The sequence below is a fragment of the Bidens hawaiensis genome, unplaced genomic scaffold (assembly GCF_021521415.1).
Source record: "Bidens hawaiensis isolate Kalapana, Puna unplaced genomic scaffold, B.hawaiensis_p1.1 tig00026657_1, whole genome shotgun sequence".
Lineage (NCBI taxonomy): Eukaryota > Viridiplantae > Streptophyta > Magnoliopsida > Asterales > Asteraceae > Bidens > Bidens hawaiensis.
In genome coordinates, this window is record NW_027494296.1 from 134,179 (window position 1) to 152,325 (window position 18,147).

Consider the following 18,147-nt stretch of genomic DNA (forward strand, 5'->3'; position numbering starts at 1 on the left):
TGAGGCATGGATCGAACCGAGATCACATGAAACACTAAGTTTCTCCCTTATCACTCCACAACCAGCTTAGGATGCTAATTGGTTTTTAAGAAAACAAATTCATAATGACAATTATTAAAAACCGGGGTATTTTTTTATTTTTATTTGAAGTGGTTTATAATAGGGATGAAAAAAAACGTAAACTTAATAGGAAAACCAAATCATTAACGACGGACTTGTCCGGGTGATCATGGGTTAAGGACCTTACCGAGCCGGCCCGGACAATTGATTAAAGGAATGTTAAATTGTATTCGATATTTTCTGATATTATTAAGGTTACATCATAAGTGTTATATAGAACACTAAGTTACATGTATGGCCCATATACTATCGCTATTATAACTAATGATCTAGTAAAGATGGAGCCCGGAGATGGTAAAACATGAGGAGTGGAGACCAGACCATTATGGTTACGTCGGTCTCAGGTTCATCGGATATCTCTTATCGATTTTGCATATACGTTGGGTTAGACTGATCACAACATAAGTTAATTTGTATCATCTCGTCATGCTTGCGAGTTTATGTATCCGTTGATGTTAAATCAATAATGATCGATGTACATTTATTAACTAGTTATAAGTAAATAAACATCATTTTTGTTTTTATACGTAGAAGAAGGTCCTTTTAAAATCAAGAACTATTACAACAATTATATCTAGTAAAATTTTAGGAAAATTGGTTTTAAATAATCCCAACTATGCCCTTTTGGCAAATAACAATCCCAACCTAACACTTGGCTGGTGACGGTCCGAACTAAAGACGTATTTGTTTTAAACGGTCCACAGCTAACGGAATGTTAACTCCATTAGTTTGAAGCTTACGTGGCAGCATAGGTGTCAAATTTGTGGGCCACCTATTTTCTAATTAATATTTTTGCCATAAATTAAATATACACTATTGATAAATCAGATGAGATGGGAATCATGGAACAATCATGTTCCGACCATGTTTGCCTCATCCGTCGTTGTTGCACTTCTCCGACAGTATTACGACGAAACAATGGCGGTGGTTTCTTTTTTCAGGCGACGCAGATCTCTCACTATCCGCACCGCCATAAATCGCCGGAGTCGCCGCCGGCCAGGATCTCGTCTCCCAACTCCAATCATATCTGATCAGTATCAGCAATCAAGATTCCTATTCTGATTCCAGCAACAATGGTCGGGGTGGTGTGTTTGGGCATATTAGAAGGCGATGGTGAGTGATGTTTCTTCGATCAGAGAGGAAGACAAACGGAGAAGACGATGGTGAGAGAGGAAGGGTCATAACAATATTGGTTTTCAATATTTGAGTTTGAAAAGGTGGTGGTTACTCGCCGGAGATGGTGGTGGTGGCTTGCTAGACTGCCGTAGATGAAGTTGTGACTGTAGAAGGGGGTGGGGTGGGGTGGGGTGGGGTGGGTTGTGATTGTACAAGGGGGTGGGGGTGGCTTGTGACTTGTGACAGGGGGTTAAATAAAATTTTCATATATTATATATAATATATTTATAAATAATTAAAAGAGACATATGCCATGTAAGTGCCACATAAGCAAATTTTGACACCTATGCTGCCACGTAATCGCCAAACTAAAGAAGTTAACATTCCGTTAGTTGTGGACTGTTGAAAACAAATATACCTTTAGTTCGGACCGTCACAAGACAAGTGTTAAGTTGGGACTGTTATTTACTAATAGGGTATAGTTGAGATTATTTAAAACTAATTTTCCAAAATTTTATGTATCAAGAATATCATCACCAAATAACTGTTTTTTTATACAATAAATAGAACCAAACATTATTAAACAATAAAAATACAAATGCAAATGAATTGTAGGTAACACTAAAATATATGATATAGATAGATGTTAGGGACTTAGGGTTGGTGGCAGATGCTTCACAAATGGAAACAAAACACTATATATTACAAAGTAAACTTTATGTTTTGAGCCAACAAAGCACAAGACTTTACTAGAGCCTTCACATGATCAGGATGATAAGTAAACAAGGTGAGAAATCTAAACTATTAATATTAATCTCATTCATTTAGTTGGGTGCTTATGAGTGTTATACAACTCATTTTTATTTAAAAAAATTTGTTACGTGTTTTGACCTGCTACGCAACTTTTATGACCTTTATTATGTTAATAGTGTTAATTTTTTAAAATTATTTGTAAAAGAGAACCGGTAGACAATGCTGATTAGTGATTGTTATGTTTGATTAAGTTAAGATTGAACCAATAAACATCCCTAGTGGCCTACACTGGCAAAGCTTCATTGAAGCCCGGGTGGCCTCGGCCCCCCCCTGTTTTTTTCGGAGTAGTGTAAATTTACCCGTTTTCGGTCGAATTTTTATACGTGGTGTATTTTCGACCGAAAAATTGAGCCCCCCACCTCAGTCCAAGCTTCGCCATCGGTGGCCTAATCAGCTTAGAGTAACAGGTTGATTTTTTGAGGTAAGAGATGTGCAATTGTATTTATTTGACTCTGCGACTCTGGTCCACCAAATTTGGGCCTTGCTATGAAATGGGCCTAGCTATGCGCATGGTCTGTTCTATGTGCACAAATAACCCGAATCAGAACCGGATTCGAAAAAAAGGAACGGTTTCTTTATACACGGGTTTATACTACCCGACCCATAGACTACTGATAGGGTATGTATTTCGGTACCAAAACCCGTACCTGGAACCAGACCCGATTTGTACCCAGTAATACCCAAAAACCGGAATCCGGTTTTTCCCGTACCCAATACCGGGTTTTTAAAATACCCGATATATACCCGGAGTTACCTTAAAAATGCCCCAAAAATACTCCAAAAAAGTGCAGCCACTTAAAAAACTCAATATATACAGGAAAAATATCTGGGAAAAAAAAATCGATTATAGGGTTTTTTCAATTACTCGAAAATAAGATATTCAAATACCCGGTTCTGTACTTGACCCGAACCTGGTGCATATGTATGATTTTTAGAGCCAATACCTGGACACAAACCCGACCTAAGTATGGACGATACCCGATTTGTGCATCTCTACCATGGTCCACATTCTAATCAGATAATACTTTTATTTATTTATTTGAAACGGCTATAAATCATTAGTGTGTGGGAAAAATTCAATCAATTAGGTCAAAATAGCAAAGATATCAACACAATAATTAAATAAGTCAAATAATTACATTTGACTTAGGGGTTGTTTGGTATTTTTTTTTAATGATTTTATTAAAAAACTATATTTGATTACGTTGAAATTAAGATATCTTCTTTTCTTTGAGTAAAACATAGAATTAGAATGACGTTGTAAGATAGGGTATTTTGTTTCTTGTTTTGTTTCCGTTATACTCGTTGAACTTTCTGCTATTTGTGAGTAGTCCTTCGTTTTTTTCTTAGTAAACTGGCCTATTATATAAAAAATAATTAGCATGCATGTTTACAAATTTTTTAGTATGCATAAATTAATAACTTTATTTTAGAACACAAGTTTTTCTCTTATACTATACAGCTAGTAATATTTATGACATAAGTACTTAAAAGACCAAGTCAAAACCAACAAATTCCTACTACCCACCGTTTGTGTGTCATGGTTATTGACTTTTTGTTCCATGATGATAAAGTGTGCTGTACTATATTATTAAACCTTCATTTACTAGTATTCCTAACCAAAGAGAATAGAAAATTAAATGATAAGCAACTGGTTTTTATGTCACACCATCTAATTTAAATGCAGCTTAATATTATGAGAATCACAAAAAAGAAAGCGATACATTGAAATCAAAAAGACTTTCTTTGTTTTTGCTATTCGAACCAAAAATCAAAAAGAGATTATAACCATTAACCACTCTGGTTTGAAACTCATAACGAGAAATATTTATGATTTACTGGTTTACTATTAGTTCCCCCTTAATTATACGTGTTAAGATCATGTGTAAACATTCATAGTCTTCTCTTTATGCAACCACGACATGTTGTTTGCTCGAAATGAAGGTGGTTTAAATATACTCACTTGACCAGTTATATACAAAGTTCACGGTCTGGTCCGATTTTGAAAACCTTACTACCCAAGAATCAAAGAGGTGGAGGGCGCAACCCCAACGACAAGACCAACAAGTTTGGCACTCCAATAATATAGACACCAGAAAATGGGTAGCATGAACAAATTTTAGTCATAGTCATGTTAAACCAACCATCATCTATTTGATAAGACGAATTTATATACAGAAAGAATACAAACGAAGATCGTTTAAAAGTACTCAACCGACCGTTACACTACCTTGCTTAAATATGAGTTACTTTAGTCTATATTTTGCATAACATTTTTAGAAGTTATTTTTTTTTTCTAAAAGACTAAACTTGTGTAAAAGAAGATATTTTCAGCCTATCTTTATTCTTTTAAATCATTATAACTTTTTCTTTTAATAATAAGATAAGGAGAGGGGGTGGGGTGGTTAATGTGTATAATTCACTTGTCATTTATTAATCAACAAGTAAAAGACTAAAAGCACCAACAAACATTTTAAGTTACAACTAGATGTGAATAGGAAAAATACTAAAAGAGTAAAAAGTGTATGAGCATTGAGCACATCTACAATGTTCATTGTTCATTTGTTCAATACAAGGTTGGTCAATACTCAATACTACCTACATGGAGGGACCCACTAGCCAGTAATTACATACATCTGTTTATGGCAATTTGATATATTCATGTTAATCTTACAATTAAATGTTTACATACATTTGTTGAGTGGGTTGAATTTTTATGCATTATTTTGTCTGGTTGTTTTGGGTTACTAAATTTTTATGCATATGGTTGCACAAGCACTTATGTATTCATACAAAACAAAAGGTAAAAGTGCATTGTGTTTGTCTTGCTATCCTGTGCTTAAATTTTCTGTTGTAATGAAAGTTATATATACATGTTACACCTTTGATACGCAATCAACTTGAAGTAAAAAACGGTGAGAAATGAGAACTACATGGTACACTTGTAGCAGTGTCTAGCATATTTTATATGAGTAACAGTTAGAGTGTACGTAGTAGACGGTTATATACTTATATAATCTTCATATGCATTACATTGAAAGTAATATTTTTTTTTCAGCTAGACGAGATTAGAACACGTGAACTAGTAAGACAACCGACTTGATGAGTAGTATGGTTATATAAAGTTGATTTAAACAAGTTGATTGAACTCTTGAAGACATCCATTATTTGTTATTTTAATAGAGTATTGAATTGTCTAGTTAATAACAACTTATGTGGTACATTTACCTTTTAGTGTTTCTTTTTAACAACCTCATGTTATCCTGCCTTTCTGTTAACTCTTATGTAAGCTTTTACATCATAAGCTAATGATCCTTTATGTTCAGAAGACAACAACAAAAACAACACATCAAGATTTGAAAAACATATGGCACAAAATCACAAACCATTAGAGCTTTGGTTTCAATATCCAAATTATTATCATATTTTAAAAATCTTTTAAGAGGGTGTTTTGTTCATATACATGTATGATTTATTCGAATTAAAACATGAGTTACAGAAATAATATTTGTGCTATCATGACGTCGTCACTGACAGCTTCAAACCGCCGCCACGAGGGTGACGATGCAGGTGGCTACATGATTAGTGGCAGAATGCCTGCGACAACGACCGGTAGATGGTGACAATGGTGATTGTGATAGCAACCTATAGACAACATCCTTGGTGCATGACTAATTATATTGTTTCATTTCTTTCATAAAACCAAATGTATTACAAAATTTGAAAATTTAACATTACTCTATGCTTTCTTATTCTCTCAATTTGTTTTTTTTAACAATTTCAATTCAAAATTCATTTTCTTCAATGTTGATTAGTTTCACATCTTATTAACAACACGCATCAACAAATAATTATATATTACAAAGCATAAATATCAATTATGAACCAAGTTACATATATAATTATATAATTCAAAACAAGAATTGAATTTGATCTATGATACTATATTAAGAAGAAAAAAATAAGAAAAAAATAAGAAGAAAAAACAAAATATCTAACTCCTAACTTGAATGATACCAAACATAGCTTGGTTCTATAGATACAAAAAAATCACATATAAATCTCCCATTTCAAAATTCTACTACAAATTTTAAAATATTTTTTTTTATTAAAAATCTTGTTAATTTGATTTTGTTTTTATAAAAAAATTTCATTACCATACTTTCAATGGGTAGTTATGGATGGAATCATTCCACGGGTTATCGACTTCTGGTTCAGGGTCCGATACCCATTTCCATACCAAACTACCCACCTTAAACCCGGTTCCAAACGCAATCATCCACATTTTATCCCCCTTTTTCACCCTATTTTTCGCTTCAAAATAAGCCAACTCATAAAAGACCAAACTACTCGATGTATTCCCGAACCGGTTCAAAGTCATCCGAGCCGGCTCAGTCACCGAGTCACCAAACTTCAAAACCCGCCCCACTTGCTCAATCACCGCCTTCCCGCCCGTATGCACACATATATGGTCAAAAGCCGTAGTAAAATCCGGCACTAACGGTTTCAATTCGCCCCTTGGCATAGCAGTTGACACCACTGAGTAAACATACCTGACCAGTTCACTCATTGGTAGGACCCGTGGGGCGAGGATTTTAATATGTTGCCGAAGGTTTACTCCAGCAACTCTTATTAAATCTTTGGTGAGAGAAACGCCCGTGATTCCTTTATTGTCTTCCTCTTGGAATGCGGCACGATAGGCCGAGTCATCGGCCCCATGGTGGGTCCGGAGAGAATGGGTTAGCTCCATCTTGGCGGTTGAGCGGCGGGAAGGGTTGTTGGTGATCATCGCTGCCGCGCAACCCACCCGAAAGATGCAATTGGTTACTAGCATTGATCTTTCTTCACCTTCATACCTATAATTAAGTGTAAACCTTTTGTCAGATTATTATTATTACAATTGGATATTATTATTAATTAAAGAGAAGCCTCCTAACTAATAAAGGTACGATGTTAATATTTATAACACAGCTGTATACATAAGTATAATTATTTTGAATGTGACACATAAAATGTTACATATAAGAGTCACATTGTTTTCTCCCATCTTATATCATTTTTTTTACAAACACTGTTTTTAATTTATATTTAGTTCTAAAGTTTCTAAACTATATAGTTACATAAATAAAAAATAAAACTTTTCATCTTTTAAGAATTTGAGATTTAAAAAAATTATTAACATAAAATCAGTTAAATTTATAGAATACAATATTATAAGTTATATTTTAATTTTATATGCAAAACCATTTTTATTTTTTAATGATAAAAAATATAACCCGGTTTTCTAAATCGTAAACCAAACTGGTTCACTTCTAACCCACATCCGAACATGCCGAGTTAACTCGGTTCGGACTATTTAAAAAAATATATGTTTTTAACTAATGTAACAGCACACTTATAAGTTATAAACATACCAGTTTAATGTAATGCTCTCAGTTATGACAACAAGAGTATTCTTGATTTTCCGGCCACCGCCACGCAAGATCCGGTAAGCCATATCAATCGAAAGCACGCCCGAGCTACACCCCATTCCGCTAAGATTATACGTTTTCACGTCCGGTTTCATGTTATACTTATTCACAATAAGAGACGAAATCGATGGTGACGGTGAGAAACTCCCACAAGTCACGATCACAACGTCGATTTCCTCTGACGAAATTTTAGTTTTCGCTAGAAGGGAATTGACGGCAGAGAATATTCCCTCTTCCGCCTCTTGTAAGGCGCTTTTCAATGACGGGGTTTGATTTTCTTCAAACATAAAAGGTGGGCCATACCTGAAAAGATTAAAAAAATAAAATATTTTAGTATTACTTATATAAAGTAAAGTAAAAGTAACATCTGTTATTAAAAAATAATAAAGTAAAGCAGTTAAGAATTATTGATGTAAAATATGTTACAAGTAACATATGTAACTAAAATGTAATAATAAAAAAAAGAAAGGTGACGCATGCATACGTGTCGTTTCCTAATCCAGATTTCGAGTAAATATTTTGCATGAACGTCACCGGCTCCGGCGTCGTGAACCGACCATCTCGGAGTAGGAAATCATTAGCTAAATCATAAGTACATTTTCGGCCCGGTGGCGGTTGGAAACACGAGTAATTAACAAGGTACACGCGGTAAGGGCGCGATCCGAGATGAAAGAGTATAACGAAAATGGCGGCTAGGGCGGTGACAGCGGTTAACGGGAGGTTTGCGGTGAGGAAACGGAGGAGGAAGGCGGAGGTGAGGAGGGTAAAAATGACAATTTGTATCCGGCGATGGATGGAGAATGTGGAGAGTTCCATGTTAATATTATTATTGTGTGATTGTACAAGTGGTTAAAGCACGTTGTACAAGTTATAATTTAGAATGATGTTGCAATGTTGCATGGTATGTATGGGTATTTATATTGAAGGGTGGTGTGTGGGGATGTGAAATGACGAATTTGCCCTTGATGTCAAGTGTCACTATCTAGGTGTGTATGTACTATGTAATAAAACAACCTTAAAATATGTTTTGCTTCATTTAAAATTTAACACAAACACAAGAGGTGTTGTGTAGAGGTGCACAAACCGGTTTTTTTAAAAAAACCGGTTCGGTTATTAACCGGACCGGTTTTTTTTTGGCCCGGAAAAAAACCGGTTCGGTTAATAACCGGACTGGTTAATAACCGGTTTTTTGCTGTCAAAACCCTAACCGGTCTAACCGGTTAATAAACCGGTTTTTTTATTAACCGGTTTTTTTTTTTTTTTTTTAAATTTCGCGGTTTCAAATACGAATATTTGTTTTTTATATTTTGTACTTAATGAAGACCATTATTTTTTCACAGTATAAACAAACCGGTAACTACAAGGCAAAACGGTAACTACAAGGCAAAACGGACTGACCGAAGCCATTCTTTGCTTTCGTTGTTAGGGTTATTTGCTTGGAAGATGAGTATGAGTGTGTGTTGGTGAATGTGTTTTCAACAAACCAAAGATTAAAAACACATAACTTTCATTTATAGTTTTTACATTAAAAATACAAACATTAAATCGTTATCGCATATTCGTAACTCAAAAATACAAACATTAAATCATTAACACTGAAGAAATCTCTGCCAAGAACTGTTGTTCATGATTTAACTCAAAAATACAAACATTAAATCGTGAACTAGCAGATGCTCCTGTTGTTCCCAATCGCAGTTTGTTCATGATTTGCCTCCATGTTTGCTGTTTCTTTAACTAAATTAGAAAAATCCAAATCAACAAGTAAATAAGAGCACATATTAGGAAAAAGAATGCTTAGACACGATTACATGAACAACTTGCTGTTTCTTACTCATGATTTGCCTCCATGTTTGCTGTTTCTTTAACTAATTTTCTTCGCTACCCGATCCCGAGCTATTTCTTAGGTAATCGTCGTACGCGGCTTCTTCATCGGTCATTGGTTGAGTGTGTCCTTCATTGACCTCGTCTTCATACAAGCCCGCTTCATACTCCATTTCCCCCTCGAGTGAGCGTTGATGTTGTGCCCTATCTAAAGAGTCCAAGTAATCCTTGTAGCAAATCGACATCTCTATAGCTGGTGCAGTGAGTCGAGTCCTCCTAATCGATATAACCCTGCCAGAAACAGAAAAAGCAGACTCCGAAGCTACCGTGAAAGCTTGGACCGTTAGTAAACCGGTTTTTTTATAAACCAGTTAACCGTTATAAACCGTTATAAACCGGTTAACCGGTTTTTTTATAAACCGGTTTTTTTATAAACCGGTTAACCGGTTTTTCCATAACCGGTTAATAAAAAAAACCGGTTTTTCCATTAACCGGTTCGTTAACCGGTTTTGGATCTAGAACTTGTAACCGAAAGACGAACCGGCGGTTTCTAAACCGGTCAAACCGGTAACCGGTTTCCGGTTTAAACCGGTAAACCGGTTCCCCAACCGGTATTTTTGGCCATCTCTAGTGTTGTGTTGTTCAATTGGATGGGTAATTGTGTGTCAATACATTATTACATTCAAGTGGATGTAATTAGATTTATAAAATTGTTACATTTTTTAAGGTTCTAGGAAATTTTATAATTTGAATGATTTAGCCATCCAAACTTAGCAAGTTGGTCGGTTTGAGATTCTAACCAATTGATTTACAATTTGGTTTTGAAGATACGTTTGGGTTCAAAAGTTGGAAATGTCTTTCTGTCTTTCTGACATTTTTATATAAATTTTGTTGAATATGTAGTTAGTTATACATGTATTATAAGTTATAACTATGAATTATCTTTATTCATTTCAAATTTTAAATACTGGGTATAGATTTTGGGGAAAAAAATCGTTTGGACCACTAAACCATCAAAACTAACCTACCAAATTGGACCGGTTTTGGTCTATCTTCTCACGAACTTGTCACTTGTGGTTCGATGTTCATGAAATCGGTAAACCAGACCATGAACCCTACGAATTAGTTTAGCTTGGTATAAGTGGATTGTCATCTCTAAACATGTATCTAAAACATACAACTATTTCTAACTCAAAGTGAACCAACCAAATTAGATTTCTGTTGAATAAGATTTATGGCTCAAAATTGTGAACGAATGTCCATCTTTTTGGCGTATAAAGCGAAATTAAAATATAAGACCAAAATACATTAATTTTCCATGTTTAAACCCGTAATCATACTTCCATTTCACTTATAATGTTCGCTAAACATTTATCTTTATCAATTGATTTGTGAAAATCCTTAATTTTCATCAACAGTTTTTTATTTTCATTCAATTGAAAAGATCAAAATACGATAAAAATATCCAGATAGACGTATAAATCTGACTTCTTTGCTCTAGGTCCAAAAACCTTTTGATTTACAAATGCACATTGAAAATGTACAATTTTTGCCCTCCTGTATCCTAAAACCCTAAAAAAGCCGAGGGTCCATGAATACGAGAGCCTAACACGTACGATCGATTGTTTTCTTATACATTGTTGTCACAAAGGATATGATGATTGTGACCTAAATATAGTTTTCTTATACATTGTGGTCACACAAGTCTTTCACAAGATATGATGATTGTGACCTAAATACTTTTAAATTAATAAATAAATTATTTCTATAACTAAAAAAATAGTACATGTACATCTAACTTTGACATCTAGATGCATTAAATGGTTATGTAAGAATGCAACGTGTTGTCTTACACTCTTATGGAGCTTCCATGATATACTGCTCAAGTTATATTGTGGGCTGAACCAGTCATATTTATTACCCATGAATAAATCATTCATACCCAGCTTGCATTGGTTATCATTTAGATATACATTCCACTTGAAATGTAACTTTCTGAAACTGATAAATGGTTTATTTTTATTTTTGATATATGACTTATATTTGCAAAAAAAGAAAATGAACGGCAAACGAATCTTCTAAATGGGCTACCGGCTAAATTCACTACATCGAGATACACTCGTCTTTCAATACGGGAAAAACCCTCACGTAATCGAAAAACGAGTTTTCCCCAGGACAAAAGACGAATGTATCCCGATGTAATAAATTTAGCTAGTAGTATATTTTAAAGATTCGTTATCCGTAAAAAAGAATGCCTTATTTCAGATGTAACAAACTTGCTTTGCCCATTCAACCATTGGTTTATGATTGGTTGCAAGTGATGGTGAAAGGATGGACTTTTTCTTCCACAAAAGAAACTGACGTCAGTTAACTTTTGACATTTTTGTTGTTAGTTTCAAGCAAGTAGATATTGTGACATTAATATGGTTTTATACTTTATAATATGTTCGAAACCAATTGAAATGGTTATACAAAAACAAGTTAATTGGTTGGATATTTATATGATTTGTAAGTCTTGTTTCATGGTTTTATTTTGGCTATACCATTATACAACGGTTCGGTTAACAGTTTAAACTTATAACAAGTCGTGTAAACAATAATATTTTAGCGTCTGAATAAAATTTATGCCGGCTCATATTATATTTTTAACATTTGTTGATGCAGAGCGAAAACAATAAAATAAACAGAGATAGTATTTTTCAAGAAGGATAATTAACTTTTATTTAAGTTCCTAATAAAGAAACCGTTACAGTAGAACATTTTATATTGGGATATCTAGTTTTGGCATATATGCTAAGATTTTTTTGAATTTACAAAACAACGAACGAAGACTGAAATAAAAACATTAAATGATAGCCTAAATTACCAGTGACATCTAGAAAACGCGTCAACTTATTTACGGAAAGATTTAAATGTTGTGAATTTTGAGAAGATCGAAAGTCTTATTGGGGTATCGGAGGCTTAAAAGATGGGACGGTTGGGCCAAACCGCCTACGGCTGTTTGTCACAGGGCCTAGCTTGTCGAGATCTTTCTGTTGACTTGTAATGGGCCATGTAATTTACTTGTAGCTCAAGTTACGTCCATTTTAAGGTTTCAACCATTTTGGCTCTGTTTACCTGTATCAAACTGATTTATATAAAAGTCTCTTAGTTTTTGGATCTAACTCTTTATCATCTACTAATGATATAAAAAAATGTATGTTAATTTCCATGAACATTTAATGTTTATAGCTAGCCCTTTGTCATGATCAAGCATGTGACCAAATATTTGGTGGATGTCTAATTGTCTATTATTGACCAAATACTATTGACATGCTCTTATGTATACACACTTACAAGTCTAAAGGGAAATAGCTCATTGGCATACCCTGAAAAAAGTCTACTAGACAAACTTGGTATTAAAATAAATGCATCGACTACTAGGCCACCCCTTGTCAATGTTTTTCAATTGTAGACTATTGTAATTTTGTAAATGACATATTATTAAGCGTGTTATGAGATAACTTTTAATGAATATAACGTTTAAATCACTAACGGTAACTTGAAATTCGTTGTTAGGACTCTGAATAGTTTGATGGCTATTTATCACTAAAACTCAGTCAACTAGAAAAAAACAAGTTTTGTAGTGCATTTTAAATCATCGATATAGCTTGTTACACATAGGGTGTAAAGAGTTAAACCTTACGTAAGCTATTCGATATCAGCTTATTAAAAGTTCATAGACGAATGAAAACAATCACGAGTCAATACTGGTGTTCGTTAAATAAACATGCTTGATCCCAAGCTTTACCTCCGCGGTTTTGGTTTATAGACTATACTATGAGATGTTACGGAAACAGGAAACAACATGGTATTACTTTTTTAAGAAACACGTAAATCTTTTATTAAAGTTAAAAAAATAATAAATTTGTCGGGCTAAAAATTTAGTCAACGTGGACTAAATCATACGAAGTAAAAAAAACTAATTAAATATATTAACGAACGTAAACTAACAAACATAAATAAACGAATAGGGCGCGTGTTCATGTTCGTTCGTTTAACCAAATTAGCAAATAGTTCACTGAATGCTTAGTTCGTTTACATACCTATGAATTGTTAACAAATTTAGTCCATGCATGATAAATGAGCTTTATAAATGTGAATGGAATGTTGATAAGGTTATTGATTCTATGAATGGTACATGGCTTTCTTATCTTGGCCCAGATGAACATGTCACTTGTTGTCAGACAATATCTCACTAGACACTCGTTGATGGATGGATCATCAAAGGCAAAGTATAATGTTATAAAGTTTATAAATGTTTTTGTAAAGATTATCGCCATGACATATTGTTTTAGAACTAAGTTCCGAGTTTATCGTTAGGGCGTTAGGCAATCAAGGAATGTTATAAAAGTTTATAAATATTCTTGTGACGTGTTTTTCTCCTGACTAGCTTTTTACTGTGTTTCCCCTACTATAGTGATAATCTCTACGTCCTAGGGATAGTTAATTATCGTACCTACAAACGAGATTAGTCCTATATCAATATACAAGTTAGCAAGTATTTATATTTAATATTTAGTAGAATAGGCTTTGCGATTCAAAAGGGGATAGCGGCGCAGCTTGTTGCTCGCTTACCCATTATCCAGATGTAGTTCGGTTTGTGTTATATATAAAAAGTTAGCATTTACATGGTACGCTTAATTCTCATCGGTAGGGGTGCAAACGAGACGAGCTGAGCCCGAGCTCGGCTCGTTTAACTTACACAGAGCTCGAGCTCGGCTCGTTTCGAGCTTTATTTTCAAAGCTCAAGCTCGGCTCGTGAATGTATTTTGAAGCTCGAGCTCGGCTCGGGCTCGGCTCATTTACAATTTATAAATTTTTTTTATGTAATTATAATTATTTTATATATTTTTTTCTATTATAATTTTATGTATAAAAGAATATATATTATTTAGCTATTTTTATTTATTTTTTCATAACATTATATTTATTAATTAATAATTATTAAATATATATTTAAAAAAAATTTTACAAATGGCAGGCTCGATTAGGCTCGCGAGCCGACTCGAGCTCGATAAGTAAAGCTCGGGCTCAGGCTCGTTTATTAAACGAGCTTATTTTTAGGCTTGAGCTCAGGCTCGGGCTCGATAAGGCTCGGCTCGAACGAGCTTTTTAACGAGCCGATCTCGAGTAGCTCGCGAGGAGCTCAGCTCATTTGCACTCCTACTTATCGGTATTGATTACGTAAGTTATAAAGATGGAAAATAAAGCAGCTAGCAAATATTTTTTATATGTTGGGAAAAGATACATGTTTAGTGTCACATGTATATTTCGAAAGAGAATTTGCACATTTTCCTTGGGAAGATAATTGGGGGTTATTTGACCCAATGAATGAAGCCCATTTGCTATTTAGATCTAATTTTGTCCGGCCCAATTGAGATATTATTATATAGCAACTTCATTCGTGAAGACAACAGATTTGAAGTCCATTCATTCTCAAAGTGTTCCATTGTTCCGTACTCGAAACAAGTCCTGATTTGTATCCGGTAATACACGAAAACTGGAACCGGTTTCATAACCAGAACCGGGTTTCTCCAATATCCGAGACCGGGTACTTCTAATACCTGATCTATATCCGACATTACCCGAAAAGTACCTGAAAAATACCACAAAAATACCCTAAAAAAGTCGACCCCCACAAAAAACACAAATCTATACTCGAAAAATATCTGGAAAAACCTGAATATTGTGTGTTTTTTTCAATACCCAGAAAAAACGTATTCAAATACCCGGTTTTATACCGGATCCGAACCTGGTGCATGGGGTATAATTTTTAGAGACAATACATGAACTCGAACCCGACCTGGGTATTGCCAATACCCTGGTCATACCCAGAACCAAGTACTAATAAAACCCGATTTGTGCACCTCTAATTGAAACTTGTTAATATGATGTGGTCCAAAATCCCAATTGTTAAAATCTGAAATTACACATTTACTTTTTATTCGATTTTAAGACATTTGATTAGATTAAAAGAAAAAATAAATCTGATATTTAGGCCCATTTTCCTATTTGTACAACTCATTCCAATATCGACGAATCCGAATCTCAAACCAATAAACACCATCTTGTTAAAATTCAAATTCAGTTCTTAGCTCGGTTTTGACCAATTTAAGTTCGATTCAGTTTTTAGTTTAACAGACAATATAATCAAATCCGAACCTCGAGAACCCGGACTGTCTAACACCCTTACTCCTATTTCTTTTATTGAAATCAATATAATCAAAGTCCACGTACCAAAATTGTCAATTGACAATATGTTAAGGGAATGACTTCTATAATATACTATTTAAGTACTATATAAAACTTCAAAATATAATCAAGAACAATCAAGTTTATTGTTTTTTTATTATTTGGTTACTAATAAGTAGTCGGTATCATTATCATTCTCTAATAAAAGAAATATATTTTGAGAACCAATAACTGATAACCTTTATTTATTTAGATAAATCGATTTCCTTTATTATTAAAGATCATATTCAACATTCTTAGACGTACTGCTACCATAAAGCTAACGCCGTAAAAAAGTTCATATTATACGTTTTGTTAAATGTTTTGTATCTTCAGTTACATCCGTCTATTATTTGTTTACTTTTTTATGTATTATATACGTATACACGTAACTTTTGATATTGAAAGTTTGTAAATAATTTGTTCTAATTGCACGATAACAATTTATTAAAAGAAGTGTGAATGCTAGTGAATGATGTCTGTAAAGCTTGTTATTTTAGAGAAACGTTATGGACCAACAGCGTAATTATGTCTTAAAACTAGGGGTGAGCATAAAACCGAATTAACCGAACCGAAACCGAATAATCGAAAAAAAACGAACCGAAACCGAATAACCGAAAAAAACCGAACCGAAGCATTAACCGGCGGTTAAATTTTTAGTTTTTCGAAACACCGATTTTTGGGTTTAGGTTAGGTTATCCATTTTTAAAAAATCGAAAAAAACCGAACCGAACCGATTAATCGAACCTGTGTTTTCTACGTTTTTTTTAAGATCTTATGACCAGAAACATAACACCAAAAGAATCTACCACTAATGGTGATGAAGATGATCAAGATTGGGTCTAAACTTTGAAGATAAATAAGACAATGAATGAAGATTCGGGAAACTTTTAGTTTTTTTATTAAAAACGTTGTTGAATTTTAAACTCTACTACTCAAACAACTTTGTATTTGTTTGGTTCCACATAACACGTGCCTAATTTTGTATTTTGAATTCAATATGTATGAGGTACTCTATTTTTTTTTTGAATTCTTTTTTTTTTGTAATGTCTACTCACAATGAAAATAACCGAGTAATCGAAAACCGATTGGTTGATATTCTAAAATAACCGATAGCTTAGGTTTAGGTTTGGGTTTTACCCAATAACCGAACCGAACCGAACCGTACTCACCCTTACTTAAAACAATTGATTAGTTTTTAATATAGTAATTTAGGATGTGTCATGCATTATAATGATTAAATAAAATAAACTTAAACTAAAAATCCAGTTATTAAACCTAAATTATAGCCCTAACTTATGGACCAACAAGTCATTAAACTAATCCAACATGAATTATTTAGTGGGCCAACTAAATCAACAATCATTGTAGGTTCTATTATTTATGAACTAATGATGCTTTAACCAATAATCATATTTTGGATCATTTGGGGTCAACCTATAAAGTCAACATAACACATCTTAACGTGTGAGATGCGTAGGGTATAGAAATGACTTGCAAACAAAAGTTACATCAAGAAAATGAGATTTTTGATCACAAGTTTTAAATTAACACTCCATATTTAACCATGTCTCATTTCCATTCTCATAAGGTTGCCAATTAGTAATTACCCATAACATGTTCTCTTAAATTCAACAAAATAAGTAAATATCGACATGAAGTATCATACACACAACAACGTTTCCAATAGTTCCACATATTAATAACTAGTTTTTATCCTCCGTATTACGGGGGTTGTTTTATATTATTTGTTTCTAATATTTATTTATTTGAATTTTTTTTATTGTATGAAAGTTAATAATATAATTATGGTTTGATAATAAATTGTTTTATAAATAAATGAGATGTTATAACTGGTTTAAAAGCTATATGAGTTTGATGAGACTCAAGACACGTTTATTTTTTACTATAAAATTGGTTTTTTTAATTATAAATAATATATATCTTTTTAAATAAATCATATATTAGTTTTTAGTATATCCCTACTCTATAGGATTTTTATATTAAATATTTGGTGAGATTGGTTTTTAATTTAATGAGATGTTATAACCCGTTTAAGAAATATCTGGGTTTGGTAAGACCCATACCCGTGAATTCGGGTCAAATGCATGAGAAGCCTCCATTTAAAAATCAAGCAAATCTGGTGACTCCAAAAAAAAGGGGAGCGACCACATCGCGACACGTAGGATTTTTATGTCTTCGTTTATATATATTATAGATTTAAAGTTTCATAACCTTGACATGTTATGTGCTATAGTATATTAGTCAAATCAGGGCCGATCCGTGGGCAAACGAAACAAGCCAGGGCTTTAGGCTCATACTTAATTAAGGCCTCTAAGTCAAAAAACATTATATATAGATAATAGATATATTATTATGGGTAAAGTAAATTCAAAGTAATGTATTAGTGTGGTGGTAAGTTTGGTTGTTACTAAAGTATAGGTCATGAGTGCAACATAGCCCCTCCACGTCACATCCACGTAGGAAACGGGGCTTCAAAGCCCTCTTTATAACGGCCACTGTGGTGTCACCC

At 33.6% G+C, this 18,147-nt stretch overlaps 1 protein-coding gene across 1 annotated transcript; it reads right to left on the reverse strand.

The window, feature by feature from the left end:
- Positions 1-6,119: 6,119 nt before the first annotated feature.
- LOC143573861 (3-ketoacyl-CoA synthase 13-like) lies at positions 6,120-8,557 on the reverse strand. The gene is made up of 3 exons (XM_077058636.1): positions 8,005-8,557; positions 7,464-7,823; positions 6,120-6,905 (listed from the first exon to the last, which is right to left on the reverse strand). Exons 1-3 carry the CDS (start codon positions 8,334-8,336, stop codon positions 6,203-6,205), a joined length of 1,395 nt encoding a protein of 464 aa, XP_076914751.1. The 5' UTR covers positions 8,337-8,557; the 3' UTR covers positions 6,120-6,202.
- Positions 8,558-18,147: the final 9,590 nt, after the last annotated feature.

Excerpts from the sequence above, each read along its gene's own strand:
- LOC143573861 (XM_077058636.1), bottom strand. The coding sequence starts at position 8,336 with ATGGAACTCTCCACATTCTCCATCCATCGCCGGATACAAATTGTCATT. Across the intron at positions 7,824-8,004 it reads TCTGGATTAGGAAACGACAC|GTATGGCCCACCTTTTATGT; the intron begins GTATGCATGCGT and ends TAATCTTTTCAG. Across the intron at positions 6,906-7,463 it reads GAGAGCATTACATTAAACTG|GTATGAAGGTGAAGAAAGAT; the intron begins GTATGTTTATAA and ends ACTTAATTATAG.